The sequence below is a fragment of the Chenopodium album genome, chromosome 25, assembly GCF_948465745.1.
Source record: "Chenopodium album chromosome 25, dcCheAlbu1.1, whole genome shotgun sequence".
NCBI classification, from domain to species: domain Eukaryota; kingdom Viridiplantae; phylum Streptophyta; class Magnoliopsida; order Caryophyllales; family Amaranthaceae; genus Chenopodium; species Chenopodium album.
In genome coordinates this window covers 17,358,968-17,375,939 of record NC_137858.1, presented here as the reverse complement: position 1 = coordinate 17,375,939, position 16,972 = coordinate 17,358,968, and the positions used below count along the sequence as shown (strand labels likewise).

General features: G+C 37.1%; 1 protein-coding gene across 2 annotated transcripts; it reads right to left on the bottom strand.

Annotated features, from left to right (window-relative positions):
* Positions 1-204: 204 nt before the first annotated feature.
* Positions 205-16,599, bottom strand: LOC145614643 (uroporphyrinogen-III synthase, chloroplastic-like). 2 transcript variants are annotated; one of them, XM_081669708.1, is made up of 10 exons: positions 16,373-16,599; positions 13,367-13,454; positions 12,404-12,470; positions 11,139-11,254; positions 9,815-9,910; positions 2,355-2,410; positions 2,079-2,164; positions 1,651-1,785; positions 817-877; positions 205-745 (listed from the first exon to the last, which is right to left on the bottom strand). In XM_081669708.1, the coding sequence occupies exons 1-10, from the start codon at positions 16,559-16,561 to the stop codon at positions 731-733; spliced, it is 909 nt and encodes a 302-aa protein (XP_081525834.1). In that variant the 5' UTR covers positions 16,562-16,599; the 3' UTR covers positions 205-730. The 2 variants fall into 2 exon arrangements, with proteins under 2 accessions (XP_081525834.1, XP_081525835.1); XM_081669709.1 differs by having other exon boundaries at positions 214-745; positions 826-877.
* Positions 16,600-16,972: the final 373 nt, after the last annotated feature.

Here is a 16,972-nt window from a genome sequence, read left to right as displayed (position 1 = left end):
TCAAAAGAATAAAAAAAATAAAAAAATAAAAAATAAAAAAAAAATAATAAAAAAAATAATAAAAAAAATTTTAAAAAAAATAATGATTCACATTTGGGTTGTGGAGAGTTATCGCATTTTTTAATACTTCTCTATCTATCGTTATATTTCAATACTTCTTTTAAATGTACTCCGAAGTTGAATCCCCTTATTATCACTCTTCTAGTCACTAGAGGTGGCAATCACATTGGTCGGGTTAGACATGGGTTACATTATTTTTGGTTTGAATCACATTTATTAGTAACTTGTAGAATATTTTCAGTTTGGGAAATGACTATGATACAAACTTATCAATTTCAAGTTGAGCCACGCACTTGAGTCCTTTTCTACTTCTATACATAATTACTCACTAGTACATTTTGGTATGTAGAATGCATTCACAACTGAAGATTGAGAAGAAGCCCTTTAGCACAAGCCTAAAACTTGAATGACATCACGCCACCCTCTTGTGCTAGGTAACATAGAAAACAAGTCTGGCGAGCTATCAGGAAAGCCTTGTCCATTTCATCAGTTGACTTCCCAGCCGCCAGAGGCTAACCAGTGAAACCAAATATGCTTTCATCTAGGTATGACCGTATGACAAAGTAGAGGCTGCTCTTTACTTCTAATGTAGAAAATTCACAAGAAACTTGGAAAAGATGTTAGATAAGAATGGCCGTCTGCCTGTCTCAGTGATATATATCAGGGCTCCTTAGCTTGGCACTACCTGAAAGTATGCAGACATTATCATATATCAAAGAGTCACAAAAGAAACTAATAATAAGGCAGGAATGGAACCATTTGGACCTTGTGGATATGATCATGCGCCTTTAGGGCATCAATAATGCTATCAACCCATCTGCAGATAGACAAGTTAAAGATTAAGACACTATAGACAAGGTGTCTTTCAGACAAACTTTATCCACATGCAGGTTACTACCATAAAATGCACATTCCTACGATAGACATCTTATTCCTTATCGAAGCGTGCCCCTTAACTATGCTGTACACATAATTCTAGTCGAATTTCCTGCATATTATCCACTTTTCGACTGCGGAAGACATGGAAGTGATTGGACTTTGCAAACAATTGTGTTTAGTTTGAAAACAGGTTATGAAATATAATTTATTAGGCAAAGTCCCCTCGCAATTGTCTCCATTTTTATTACAAATTACAATCGCATTCACAGTTGCTTTCAGGCACAAAGGGCCGGCCTGATTTTTCAAACAATCGAATGGTGAATTCTGAGTTTTATTGTCCTGAAGAGGGCTAAGGTTTCATTTTTCACTGCAAACAGGGATGTAAAGGAATCAGCCTCATTTCCTCAAAACAAACATTGGGAAATAGGCACTTAGTAGGGGTAAAACCTCAAATGTTCAATTTTTCACCCAATCCTCAGAACCTAGTTAGAAACATAGAAGCAGAGGCAATGGATTCTTCAGGATGTGAAATCGTTTAAAAACAAAAAAAGGATTCATAATTAGAACATGGGATGTTTTCCAAAGGTTAATTTGATATGTAGACAGCATATTAACAACAAAATACTCTAAAATACCTATTACACAGTGCCTATAGTTGACATAATTACATAAAGAACAGAATAGCATATTGCATTTAAGGTCAAGAATTACCCGTCAAGTCCAGGGTTTAGCGGATAGTAGATATTTTCCAGGCCTAAATTTTTTGCAGCCAAGCCAGTTGTCTCGCCAATACAAGCAACTGCATTATTCCGCTGCCCCTCAGCAGGGATAACCTTCATCCAAGCTCTACAACAATTTAAGATACAAAACACAAATTTAGACATCAAATGCAAAGTATCAAACTTGGAAATCAAGTTAAGCTAATGAAGGAACTAATGGCTCAAACATAGATCTTGTATGTTTAACAAGTTTTGAGCCTCAACTTGGATCAAATATAAGTAAAGCAATTTATATTGGCGCAAAAGAGAGGATCGAGTCAATATGTTCCTACAAGATAAGATACAAACACATATAATCTATGGACGATTCAGATAAAGCATATCCACCAGTAAGCTTTTTTCTTAAAGGAGAAACCATACCGAACAGCAGAAGGGGAAGCAACTGCAATGACAGGAGCAGCAATGGCTTTTTCTAATAGCAGAGGATCAACATGTTGAACGGCCACCTATAAAAAGAAGTCCAAAAGTCAAGCTCAAATATAGAACGGGACCCATACAACCTATGGTCAATGATGGGGTCCGAAGAAGCGAAGCTATAGTCACCCCAGCCATCAAGACTGATATAGGCAGCAATTAGATGGCTCACAAATCACTGGAGAAAGAAGAAAAGAGAAATACAGAAATTACTGTGCATACCGTTGTATAGGTATTTAGCCTAGTCACATCAAATCCCCGAGATGAAAGGCCATCCTCTGAAAAATAACACATTAAATTGGTGGTCTACTTTGAGAGCAATATATATTGATAAAACTTACATCAGACTTGGTAATTTATGTAACCTACAGGCTACAGCGGCATAATTTTTATCACCACAGTTAGTGATTAGAAAAGTCTAGTTGAAACTATGTTCTTCTCGTCTTTAACTAATTAGATACATTTGCCCCAAAAAAGGAGCAGCAGTCCCCATCAGAGTTAAAACAAGACACTATTAACCAGAGATTCTGAAGAGCTAGTGCTATACAAAACATTAAAAACAGCATACTACAAATTATCAACCAAAAGGGCTCCTCACAATAAACAGGGTAGGACGTACCCACACACGGATCTTCTATGGGGGCCTGTCACAGTCACTTTTGGTCGACCTAGGCAAGGCTGTCGACCACCCCGCATAGGCGCGCAAGGCCTTCGGATTCTCACTTGCCCACACGAGCAAGTGTATGCTCGATTCGGAACGAACGAGCCAAGTGAGGCTAGAATAGCTCACTACCATGCCTAAGGCATGTGAGGTTATCATGGATGACCTCCGAGTGCTTAGGCCATGGTACTAGCAAAACAATAGTCAGCTAGGCCTTGGGCCTAAGGCTAGCTCGCGCGCGCGCACTAAAATGATCCTCGGAGTGTTTGGTTGAGCAAAACTCCATAACAACCTTTGATACTTATTGAGGGGACTTATTAGGACCTTAACAGATCATACATGGCCTTAGGGTCAAGGTTGGGTTGGGCTTGAGAGCCCATTATTGTGTTACTGTCAATTGGGTGTTCACTAGGGTTTTAAGGCTGTAGCCATAAAAAGCTCTTTAGGGGGCGAGTGCTCACTCAAGGGGTCAGTGGCTGACCCAAGGGTGGCCTTAAGGCTAGGGGCCTTAGGCATGGTCTTGGACATAGGATGACCTATGGGGACTATAGCACACATGGATGGCTATGGTGGACACTCGATAGGACAAACCGACTCGGTAGTCCCGACTAGGATGGGTGCGGGCTGACTAACGAAGGTCGAGGTCTTAGTACGGTGCATGCTTGCTAGGTGGTGCGTGGTTTGACTAAGGGATGCCCTTGGGATCATGCTAAAGGCCTCTATGGTGGTAACTGTAGTGGCTCCGGCATGAAGGAACGAGGGCGGCCCGGGTCAACGATGTCTTTGGTGCCTTCGACGAAACCATGGACTTACGTGGCCATATGCTTGATGCTAAGGAATGACCATGGCTTGTAAATTGTCTACCCAAAGCTTTCCTTCGTGGACTATTTATAGTAGGGGCTCCTTGACAGTTATGCTTAGTCATCGTGGTTACATGCGGTTGCCTTAAATCTAGGGATTGGCTAAGTAGTAGGAATAGTGGGCGGTTGAGGTAACCACCCACGTTGCACCACTCTCCCTAAATTGTCGGGACGATTATGCTGAGGTGGCATGTGGCTAAGTATGGTTCCTAAAATATAGGACCATGATGTTAGTGGGCTGACTAACGGTTATTTTGACCGGACCTTTGACGTGGTCAAACGGGGACGCGATTAACCACTCCGGAGTCGCTTCCTATAAAATAGGGGCTCTAAAGTAGTAGGGTGTAACCATGAACGTGGGTAGTTATTCTGAGAGGATGATGCCACGTCAGATGGAAGTTACTCCACTTACTTAGTGGCCCTAGAAAATAGGAACACTAAGGGAGTGGGCGGTTATGTCGATCAGACGTTGAGCACCACTTAAGCACACTGATGCAGTCTCCTAGAATATAGGAACATGGCATAGTGGGGCTTAACGGTTACCAAGCGATTACAAGAGTATGCTGAACGTGGATAACTCCTTGAGTACGTAGACAAGTCCAGATACATCCAAATAAGCATCCAAGTAGTGGGCAGTTACTAGATCATGGGTGTAGTGGGCATAGTGGGTAGTTTTCCTATCTGAGTAGGCTGTAGTCAGTGCCTATAAATAGGCCAAGGCATTCATTTGCTGGATATCGAATTTGGGAGCTCTAGAGAGAGAATCTAGAGAGAGAATTTAGAAAGAGAAACTCCTTGTAATTTGTAAGCCAAGAAAATAATAAAAGTGTTTACGTTGTTGGTGCTTGTCTCTAACTTGTGTGTGTTTATCCTTCGTTGTTTGAGTGTTAGGTTTGTCTAGACCATAGTATAAAAATGCGGTCTCGGTCGCGATCGTGGGAACAGTTGCGGGATCACGGTAACGGTATTGATGCGTTGATCGCGAACCGGATCGCGGTTGTAGCGGTAGAATTTTATTTAAAATTTATTAATCCAAAAAAATTATAATTTAGGATTTTTTATTTATTTTTATATGGGATTTGAACTAAATTATTAAGAGTATACTTTAAGACCTTTAAACCAATACCATAAGTCTGTATTACTCCTATGATTGTTTGTTTTTTGTTTACCTATTGACAACATTTTAAAAACAAATACCAAACATAAAAAGCCACCTGTCATAGAAGTGACCATTGGCCCACTATTGACCCACCAGTACCCACCATCTTATATTACTCTATAATAAAATAAAATAAATAAATAAAGCCTACCAAACCCAATTCAACTTACACGTGATTACCTATTTACTTTACTGTGCCACTATTTACTTTCTCTCTCTTCCTTCGGTTCTGATCTAAGAAACTCATCGGTTTTAATGGAGTTTCTCCATTTTTTTCCTCTTTTCCCTTTCTTTTTGTCTATAAAGTGAGTAATTCTTCTGGAAATTAACCAAATTTTGAGTTAATAACGTTCGGGCGAGATTCATTTCGTATCGGCTGTATCGGCCAAAATCTCGCCTTTTGAAATTCTCCGTGCTAAAACGCTAAATATCGGATCGGTAATATCAAATTCCGTTACAAATCGGCCGGTTCGCGACATAACGGCCACATTTTTATACCATGGTCTAGACTTGGTCTAGGCACTATCACGGAAACCTCCTAAGTTCCTAACTTAGAAAAAAAAAAAAAAAAAAAAAAAACTAGTTCACAAAATATCCCGTGACAGGGCCCATCTAGGGCCTGGCCTGGTAGAAGGCCATTTTACATTTGCCCGGTAAAAATAGCCCAAAGTAAAAGTTAAAAAGAATATGCAAAGCCCACTTATGTTAGCAAGGGCCATATCTTTCTTATTTATTTAATTTTTTATTTCTTTCATCTGATTTTTTGGCATTTCAAGGTTAAAATTTGGGCCCACAACGTCAGTGGATTTTTTATTTTGAAATTTCATGAGAAATTTACTTCTTTTTTTTTTTTCCTTTTTTTTTACGTAGCTTTGTTATGAGAAATTTGTATATGTTCTGTTTGGTCTGGTGGATTGTTAGATGGTTTATCTTGCTGTAGTCTTTGCTCTAACATCAACTTTTGCTACGGTATTATGATCAAGCTTCTTGCCGATCAATTGAGTAACATCGACAACCCGGTCTCCGAAAGGAAAATGGTTCTTCAAATAATTTCTGGTCTTACAAAGGGGGAATACGACACGGTTGCTGCGTTGATATCACAAACCGAACCAACCCCAAGCTTTAGCAAGGCACGCTCTATGTTCTTGCTTGAAGAAACCCGAAAGTCGAAACAAGATGAGCATGGCCAACAAGCACTTGTCGCTCAACAACCTTCAGCCGCCGCTGCTGCACTGCCGCTGCAACCACAGCAGCAGGTCAACGGCCACCGTGGTGGGGCAGACCGCAGTGGGCGCGGTCGTGGCCGAGGAAGTAACAAGAATGGGAAGGGTCGTGGTAGGGGTCGCAATGCAAACTCCCAACAACAGCAGCAATCCAACGTCCCTAATTTCATAGGCCAACAGGCCCCTCAGTGGGGTTCACAGCCCACTTGGCAGCCACAGCAACAAGGACATTGGGCCTCCCCACCTTGCCCTTTTCCCACTAGCCCAATGCAACAGTTTAGAGGGCAGCCCCAACCTTCTATTTTGGCCCCCGTCCTACTCAAAATCAGGCTTATTATGCTAGCCCTGCTCACTCCGGGTATGGTCCTCTCATGACCCCCACGGAATTCGGTCCAGCATATAGCTCCATGGGTTTTCAAACTCCTGACAACGGATGGTACATGGACACCAGGGCAACTTCTCATATGACCCGTGATTCGGGTAACTTTTCTAAACTGTTTAATTTGAGCATTCCTCAATATATTTTGGTTGGTGATGGCAAACACATTCCAATTCATGGCTACGGGTCCACTACTACACCCCCACCTAACTCTTCTTTCCACCTCAAAAATGTCATATATGTTCCTAGCATTATTAAGAACTTAATTTCTGTTAGAAAATTCACTTGTGATAATGCTGTTTCTGTCGAATTTGACCCTCTCGGTTTTTCTGTGAAGGACCTTCTTTCGGGGACAATTCTAGCGAGATGCAATAGTGTGGGGGACCTTTATCCAATATCTCCAAATTCCGCTTCAAACACTCAACTCTCTCTAGCTGCAATATCTCCTTCAACTTGGCATCAGAGACTTGGACATCCGAGCATACCAGTTTTTGATTTTCTTAAAATGAACAATTATATCAAACGTTATAAGAGTATTCATACTCCTTTTTGCTACTCTTGTCCTTTAGGAAAACATGTACGGCTCCCTTTTAAGTCGTCTGCTTCTGTAACGTTTTCCCCTTTTGATATAATTCATGCGGATTTATGGACTTACTCTATTACTAGCAAATTGGGTCATAAATACTATTTGGTGTTGCTTGATGATTTCTCTCACTTTCTTTGGGGTTTTCCTCTCAAATTCAAATCACAAGTCTATGACACTTTATTAAATTTTCGAGCATATGTGATAACTCAATTTGAAAGGGATATCAAGACCTTTCAAAGTGATAATGGTCGAGAATTTGATAATTCTCCTTTTCTCACCTTTTGTGTGAAAAATAGCATGGTCTTCCGTTTCTCTTGCCCAAACACATTTTCCCAAAATGGGAAGGCCGAAAGAATTATTCGCACCATCAACAATATGTCTCGAACTATCCTCTTCCATGTTTCTCTCCCACTCTCTTTATAGGTGTATGCTATTCATATGGTCGCATACATTCTCAACATTCTACCATCAAAGACAATCCAAAATAAAACACCAACCGAAGTTCTATACCGTAGGTTGCCCACATCAGATTATCTTCGTATTTTTGGGTGTCTTTGTTACCCAAATTTGAGTGCCACCGTCCCTCACAAACTTGCTGCACGATCTAAACCGTGTGTCTTTTTGGGGTTTCCTTCAAATCATCGAGGTTATCTATGCTATGATCTTTCGTCTAATAAAATCACCATTTTACGCCATGTTACCTTTGTTGAGAACATCTTCCCTTTCTCTAACCTCACAAACTTTCGTGAAACTGATTATGATTTCTTGGACATGGACTCCACTGTTTCCCCAATGATTGCCCCTCTCCCTGTGCAAGCTGGGTCCGGCCTACTTCACAATCCCACCCCTGCTGGCCCAAAAAACCCACACGCACAACAGCCCACTCCACCAAATTCCCCTACCCACAATTCCCCTCCCTCTAGCCGCAGGTGGGCCGCGACCAAGCCCATCAGGCCGCACCCCACCTGCGACACTCTCTACACTCTTCACTCACCTATTTCCCCTATGATCTAATTTGGATCATTCCCTCCCACTCCGACCAATACTCCTCACCCACGGCCTATTCCCGTTCCTACTCATACTATGAATACCCGTGCCAAATTTGGGATTTTTAAACCAAACCCGAAGTACAATGGGAAGTCTCAACAAGTTGGTGTTGATTGTGATGAAACATTTAGTCCCGTTGTGAAGCCGGCAACTATTGTACTGTTTTGAGTATTGCAATGGGAAGGGATTGGCCCATTCATCAACTTGATGTCAAAAATGCTTTCCTGCATGGGGATCTAAAGGAAACTGTATTATGCATCAACCTCCGGGTTTTGTGGACTCTCAATTTCCATCTTATGTTTGTCGCCTCCGCAAGTCTTTGTATGGTCTTAAACAGGCTCCACGGGCATGGTACCAATGTTTTGCCAACTTTCTTTTGCAGATTGGCTTCGTTTGTAGCAAGAGTGATAACTCTCTCTTCATCTTTTGTCATAGTAAGAATGTCGCATACCTCTTGCTCTATGTAGATGACATTGTGCTCACGGCCTCTTCCGACAAGCTTAAGGCCGACATCATCGGACTTCTCAAATTCGAGTTCTTTATGACCGATTCGGGTCAGTTGAGTTACTTCTTGGGTGTTTCGGTAACCCATACCAGGCACACTATGTTCTTGAATCAAAGCAAGTATGCAGAGGAGATTCTTACCCCGAGCAAAGATGACTAATTGCAAATCCGTTGCCACTCCCGTTGATACCAAGTCCAAACTTGGTGCCCTTGATGGTCAGCTGGCCACTGACCCATCTCTTTACAGGAGTCTAGCGGGTGCTCTTTAGTACCTCACTTTTACTAGACTAGACATTTCTAATGCGGTCCAGCAAATCTGTTTGTTTATGCATGACCCGAGGGAACCTTATTACAAAGCTCTCAAGCGTATTCTCCGATAAGCAGAGGCACTATGGATCATGGCCTTCATCTTTATCGTTCGGCGCCCACGACACTAGTTTCTTACTCCGATGCCGATTGGGGGGGTTGTCCCGATACTAGGCGTTCTACACTGGGTACTGTGTTTACTTGGGTGATAATCTTGTCTGCGAAATGTCAGGCTACTTTGTCTCGTTCTAGTGTCGAGGCCGAATATAGAGGTGTCGCCAATGTTGTCGCCGAAGTTTATTGGCTCCGGAATCTTCTTCTTGAGCTCTATTGTCCTTTACGTAAGGCATCCTTGGTCTATTGTGATAACATTTCTGCGGTGAACTTGTCTTGCAACCTGGTTCAACATCAACGTACAAAACACATCGAGATGGATATTCATTTTGTGCGTGACAAGGTTGCCCTTGGTCAAGTCAAGGTTCTTCATGTTCCTTCCACGTATCAGTATGCCGATATCTTCACCAAAGGATTGCCGCGCCAACTGTTTCTTGATTTCAGATCCAGTCTCAGCGTTCGCCCTCCTCCCGCTTCGAATGAGGGGGTGTGATAGAGAATATGAAACTATGTAAATATCTTTTCATATTCATCATTTATGATTTGTGTAATTATGTAGAGTCTTCTCATAGTATTAGGATTGTACATCTCCTATATATATGCAAGCAATGAGAACTCTCCAATTAAGGAGAATTACACATTCTGACATTTAGAAAAATCAAAAACAAAGGCAATGGAACCATTTATATTGTCGGAAAAGGTCTGAATAATTTGTTTCAAACCTTTTCATGTAGCCAAGCAAGCTATGCCAAAATGACAACATTAAATCATATTTAAAGTCTTAAATAAACCAACCTAATAATTTATAAATATATATACAAGTATTAGATGCTTTGAACTTACCAATTTCACTGCTAGCTTTTACTGATGCTGGATATAAGACCCTGCATGTTTTATCTCCATGCCTTGGAAGTTCAGATGCCAAAACCTTAGCAGTTGCTGTAATCAAAACTCCCAAATATTGCCATTAGTTGACAGTATGAATATATTAGACATCCATAGTGCACTACTAGCAACCAATTATTCACAATTCCAGCATATTAGATCAGGCAAACTAAATTGTTTCCTGGAATTTAAAAATCAAAAGCATATCATATATGTCCTTCCAAATGGAAAAAATAAATAAACTAACCAAAGCCGGCTTGAATGCTTGATATGTTATATATCAAATCAAACTAACCAAAGCCTATGATTACATTGAGATCAATACATTAACATAAATTACCTATAGACCCACCAAATTGCTTAATATTTTATATCTCAAATTTCCATCTAGCTGAAGCAAAACTGCAGTCAAATACTGCACAGAGGTAGAATCTAGCAGTAAAACTTTCTCACTACATAACAGATACAAGAAACAACCAACAAAATACACATTCAGTCTATTTCAAAGAGGCGACTGGGCCAATGTAATCATTATGAATAGCTAATTGACTTGGAACTAGATACAGAAACTAATCAATTATACCAAAGGTCCAAAGCATCCAAAAGCACGGTAACTAGATAACATTAACAACGACATAGAGAATAACAAAATAGAAGAGAGGCATTGCACTTTCAGGCATGAAAATTAGAGTAACTAGATAACATTAACAACCTGGGCATAGAGGGTAACAAAATAGGGTAACAATTTTGACTACCTTAAAAATACTTTATTTTACCACCTTAAAAAATACATTAAAAAAAAACAATAAAAAATATAAAATAAAAAAAAAAAATTGAATTTACATATTCTAACTATTAATCCATTAAGTGGTTGCAAAAGCAAAAGAATATTTTTTTTTGCTGGTGGCAACTAATAATATTTTTTTATTTACTACCTTAAAAAATTCTTTTATTGGATCTAATAACCACTTGACAGCTTCCGTCCATGAAAAAATCATCCTTTTTCATTTTTTAAAGTGGTGAACTATAATAAATATCATTTCAGGTAGTCAAAATCAAAACCGTGCTTTCTAAAGGTGGTAAAAGTCAAGGAATCCTAGAAAAAATTAAATAATATCACTTACAAAATCTAATAAAAATTCAACAAGCCATGATAAAATAAGCCACTCATACTGCTATTATTTGTACAAAATTCCACCATTGTCAAAAAGCAATTTACACGATAAAGTTATAAAAATTCATGGCTTAATGGATTACTTTGATATCAATGCATGAGAATCACCTTTTGATGGTGCAAATGCAACTTCAAGGCAATTTGACGACTGCACCACATCCTCAAACACAGTAGCTGTACCAGCACCAACTACTCCTACTTTAACATTTGGTGATCCAGCAGCCCTATATAAGCAAACGTATTAAGGATTTAGGGCTATAAAAGCAAAAAACATAGTCAGGATAATTACACAACTTAATGTACAACCAACAAAGAAAGAAAACTCCAAAAACCAGTGAAAAAAAAAAAAGGCAAATAATTCAGTCACGCAAAAGATACAAAATACCAAAAATGTATCATAGAAACATGTATTAGCAAATAGAAACCAATAAAGATATTAAGAGCAGTAGTATGCCTATTCAAAATCCTCAAGTCAGAACTAGAAAAAAAAGAACCTTTCAGAAGTAAAAGGATATCAGCCTCTATGATAACCAAAAGGAAATGAACTAAGTATTTTTGTACAAAAACGACTCCTATTCATTGCTAGTCCAATAATTTTTGACGAGTGAAAAAGACCAATCAAGGAATTAAATTTGTTATCTTTGGTAAGTTCTCAAGTTTTTGAAAAAAAGTAAATAAACCCCACTTTTAAATATTTTTACACCGTATTACCTCATATTTTCTATGTTTTTTTTTTTTTCATTTAGTAAAGCCACCACAAGGATAAAAAAATAATGATCTATTCAATGCAGTGTAGATTGCCTAGCAAGGCATAAAATTAACCTTAATCCATAGAGTTAGATTGTTCTTTAAAACTGAAAATTTTATCCAATATAATTATATTCCTACCCTCTTCCAATCCCACTTTCTTCTTTTCTTTTCCCTGCACTATATCACAAAAATTCCTAATACAAAAAGATAATATAAATATGACTTAATTAAGTGACTTAAACAATATAGGACCAGTTACATACCATTACTAGCTAAATTGTGTACCCCAGGGAGCAACACATTCAAATTTAAACTTCTAAACAAATTATGTTACACCACATTCTGTTACTAAGGAAGAGAATGGGTAAAACAAAGAGAAGTGTTTCTCTAGGTGGAGGGAAAAAAGGCACTAAAAATATAATCCACAAACGGTGGAATGTCAGCCATAGAACTTCTTTTTTTTTTTTTTTTTTTTTTTTTAGAAGAAGAAGAAGAAGGCAGCCATATAACTCATTTTTAACAGTTTGGAGAATGTAAGTCATCAAGAATCTGAAAGTATTCAATTATAAAAGGGACTGTATGACAGAGACCAAAAACTCCTTACAGCAAGTTGTAATGCTAACCTCCATGCGTCAAGAAATACCAATCCTGCCTCAGGAGAAGTGATAATGATCCAGTCAAATTTAGTGTCTGCAGTAGTCAGTAAACAGATCAACAGAAATTCTCTTAGATATAAGCATTTCAATTAGTCTACAAAGTTGCAGGCATGATAAGTGCTGAACAGGGTATGATAATGATTAGCCAAAGTAGCAGGATACAACTATACTGTGCTCACATGAAATTCGTTTAGAGGTCGAATTAGCCAATATCTTAAGGTCATATAACCATCGATCAGATGAAGCTTTGGATGTTTCATATACCTAAGATTAAATTTATTAAACACAGAACTGTCAATTGAATCTTATCTGTCATCTCTGAAAGAATAATCATTCTTCAGTTCAAAAGTATTGGAATATGAAGCCATTTCTATATGTGTTAAAAAAAAAAAAAAAAAAAAAAAAAAAAAAAAAAAAAAAAAAAAAAACATCATGCAATGATCTCTTAACTAACACATCGTTCCTGAGGACTGTCTTCACTTACTTAAGGGTGCAATGTAAACAGAATTAAATTATAAGAATAAATATTCTTACATTGAAAATGGTTGGTGCACAGGTTTTTTGACTAGTTTCTAAGATATGAGACTTAATAGAAGCCACCTCCACTCATTTCCAACACAAGCCTCTTTCCCTAGCCAATCTAATTAACCAAACAGCTTTCAAATATCAGGACTACTCCTATCCTACAATTGACATTTTAAGTTAAAGACAATATGCAGAGTATTCTACAACAATTTCATAAATTGTTAGCTCTGAATTCAAGGTAAGACAATATGTTGAGTATTCTACAACAATATCATAGATTGTTAGCTCTGAATTCAAGGTAATGATTATTTGTAGGATAGACAAGTTAACAGAATTAGTTAAAGATAATGTGATAAAATACTTAAACACGGCCACAAACTGTCAAGAGAAGAGCCAGTAATATACCAATTAATGTTGAGGGAAGCTTGTCTAAGTCAGGGCCCTGTGCATGTTCAATAAGAGGAAATTCCAAACAGTGTATGCCATATTTTTCCTGCAGCCAAAACTCGCAATGTCAATACCAGAAGACAAACAGTGGAAGCTATTTCTATGCCGGACTTTTAAAATAAAATAAAAAAAATTAAAAAAAAAAAGGGGAAAAAAAAAAGGAAATTGGCACCAAAATGTCTACTTATATGGTTCAATCATGTCATTTCCAAGATATGCATAGTTCTCAGAATCAATTAAATGCAAAGACTACAACATTGCCATAAGCTATCAAATTATTAACACGAATATGTATAGCTAATAAAATTTAAACTAAGAGTGCCCACTTACAAGCACATGATTGATTCATTGAGATTTGGAAATCTTTGAACTGTAACTTGTATGGACACCAACATTTGCCAAACTTTCGTGTTTTAGGACTTCTATGACTGCTAACACTGTCAGGCTGTCAGCCATAAAATCATGGCCCTTTATTGCTAAGAACTCAAATGACTTGTTCGGCTCCTCTGCTAAAAAAGAAAACGCAATAGCAAGCAGAAGGTTATAATCAAGAAGGTTTTACTCAAGATCTCTCTTTCCAGTCAAATAGCCATATAAACTAAGTTGTATATTCAAAATGAAAGAAAAATAAAAGGGCTTTTCCATCTAATAAGGGTGTGCTCCAAGCTAAAGAATTAAAGGGAATTAGTGTACTTATTAATGTACTGAAATTTTCAAAAAAAAAAAAAAAAAAAACAAATGAGAAGAAAAAATGAAATTCAGGATATTTCAAAGGTGGAGATCGTATGGTTTTACACATCACAAACTTGTTTCACATGAACGATATGGTGATCTTAGAATTATGGGAGGGCAGTTCAAGAGTTATAAGTAGATATTATTTGTATTTCGTAAGTTCCTGCTAATGACGCTTTATGTTTAGCACCAAGCTACTCTTATAAATCATTGTCAAGTTGTTAAAGAACAATGTGGCATCACATCACCACATAATTAAAACAACAATACTCCCTCTGTCCAGGATTAGTGTTCACATTAATAATCCAAATTACACTACCAATAAGCAATTAATTCCAAATAGTGGGAGTAGCATTCCCTCCGAACAAAGGGATTACAAATTTTAAGGTTTGATTTCTATATTGAAGTACAAATAGAGTTTCGAGTAATTATCATCTTGTGATCAATCCTATTTCCTATAGTACTAATGTGTTAATAAATAAGCAAATCAATCAATATATATATTAAAACTCAATGGCAAGGATTCTAATCTCGCCACGTGTCGCCATGTCACCGATTATTACTAATTAAATATCAATGTTTTAATAATTTATTAGCATTAATATTTGAACTCATAACCTTATATTCATTAAAATTAAACTTTAACTAACCACCGCTACAATGACATCTTATGATGATATTTAAAATTGTATTAAAACGAATTATTTATGCTCATAAATTCTAAGATTTTACTTGTGAACTTATATGTGTATATTTTGACGGCAATATGATTGCAAAATTAATTTCAATTCTTTCAGTTACTCAACCATAATTCATATAAGTTATAGTTAATTAAAATATATATATAACCCAAAAATGCAAAGCAATTTAAATTTTTTTTTTCTTTTTAACCGCAAAAATATTTACTCGAAGGAATTTATTATGATAACAAAATAATTAAAAAAAATCCCTTTAACAAATAAAAAAAAGAGATACAATATAATATTTAGGTTGCTACATATTAAATATGAAGTAATAAAATTTGATGTTCAATTATATTAAAAATATTTAACAAATGATATAATTTTATAAAACCACCAATGTATTTCACTTTATTTTTTTATAATTTTTTTATGTACAAAAAAAATGACAGGGCATCACTCGGGACAAAAACTAGTTAAACGAAAAATACTTATCTCAAAGTTGTGTAGACCAAATTGTCAATTGTCGAGTCGTGAAAACCACTGACCTAGAAAACGATTCTGCTACCCCGGTATAGTAGACATCAAGTGGTTGCCCTCCAGAATAAGCACGCCACTGTAATTTGTATGCACTCACAAACCCAACTAGACCCAGAATAATTGCCCAAAAACCAAAGGGATATTTTTAAGAGAAGGTAAGAAAGATGGGTGATTTTTGTTATGTATTTCGGAGGTGTATAAGGTTGATTTATAAGGCAATGGAGGGAGCAAAACGACCAGCAATTAAGGGGGAAACGGTCATCAATCAAGTGGTGTAACATCTACTCATTAATCCCCCATAAGAGCTAGCTTTAATCAACATTAAAAGGTGTAACGAGTAGTCTTTAGCCAATAACAATAATCAGCAATTATACCCATTAAAATAGCAATAAGAGGAAGCTAAATCAAGGGATCCCTCCCAATAGTCATTAAATCCCAACGGTCAAAACTCAAAAGAATAAATATCGTAACTTTCTTTGTTTTTACCTCAAAAACTTCCAACATACTTAACCCATTAATCCCATTATCTGTAATGATTAATGTGTTATTCTGGATACACCCTTCATTAGGCCTGGTAAGACACTGCATATTAACATCTCGACATTGACATTCAATCATCTGTTCTCATTTCAATTATCGGTTCTCATTTACGACTTATAAAGAACAATGTTCAATTAAATGATCCTTTTGAACTGACAATCCATACATAAACCGCACCAATTGAACAAAATACTTCCAATTCTTCAAATTTTCTATCTTACAACAATTATCCCCAACCCCTCCACATTCCAATTAACCCTAAATTCCTATTTTGGCACTAATTAAACAAATTTCTAAATCAAACCCTTAAATACCCATAATTGGAATCAACTACAGCAAACCAAAACGCATAAAAATAACTCCAATAAATCAAATAAAGGGAATTTCAGCAATTTCAAGTAATTTCAATTACAAAAACGAAATGCAGAGAAATTGAACAATGGAATTTGAAAATCAAGCTAAGATACATTACCAAAGCATTGATGAGCTTAGAATTCTTGCCACGTTCTCTGGTAACGACAACTTTAGTGGTCAATTGCGAAGATGAAGATGCTCGGATTGAAAAGCAAGGAAGAAGATGTTGATGACGAAGCTTTGTGAAAGAGGAAGGGGGAGACAAAAATGGAGGAGAGTAAAAAGTTTTAAAAGTGAATGAAGCCATTTTTGGATAAACGGGAAAGGAAAACTTGATGAATAAACCGCGAGCTGGCTTCGAATTGCCGGCCAATCTCTTGGTTTAGTGAATTTTATGGGAAATGATTTTGCCACATTCTAAATTGATTTTGGCACACCCATATGTGAGAAGAGTATAGAAAATTGTGCTCTCACATAGGGGTGTGCCAAAATCAATTTAGGGTGTGCCTAAATCAGTTTTTGAATTTTGTTCATATTATTTTTTTTTTAAAAAAAAACAGTGAATTTTGTTCATCTCATTTGCACAAAATAATTTTGGATTCTATTTCTATGAGAGATTTTGTAATCATTACTTTGCTAATTTTGTTCCTTTCATTGGGTCAAAAAAAAAAATTTGTTCCCACAAAAGTTATTTTTGTATGTCTATATAAAAAAATAA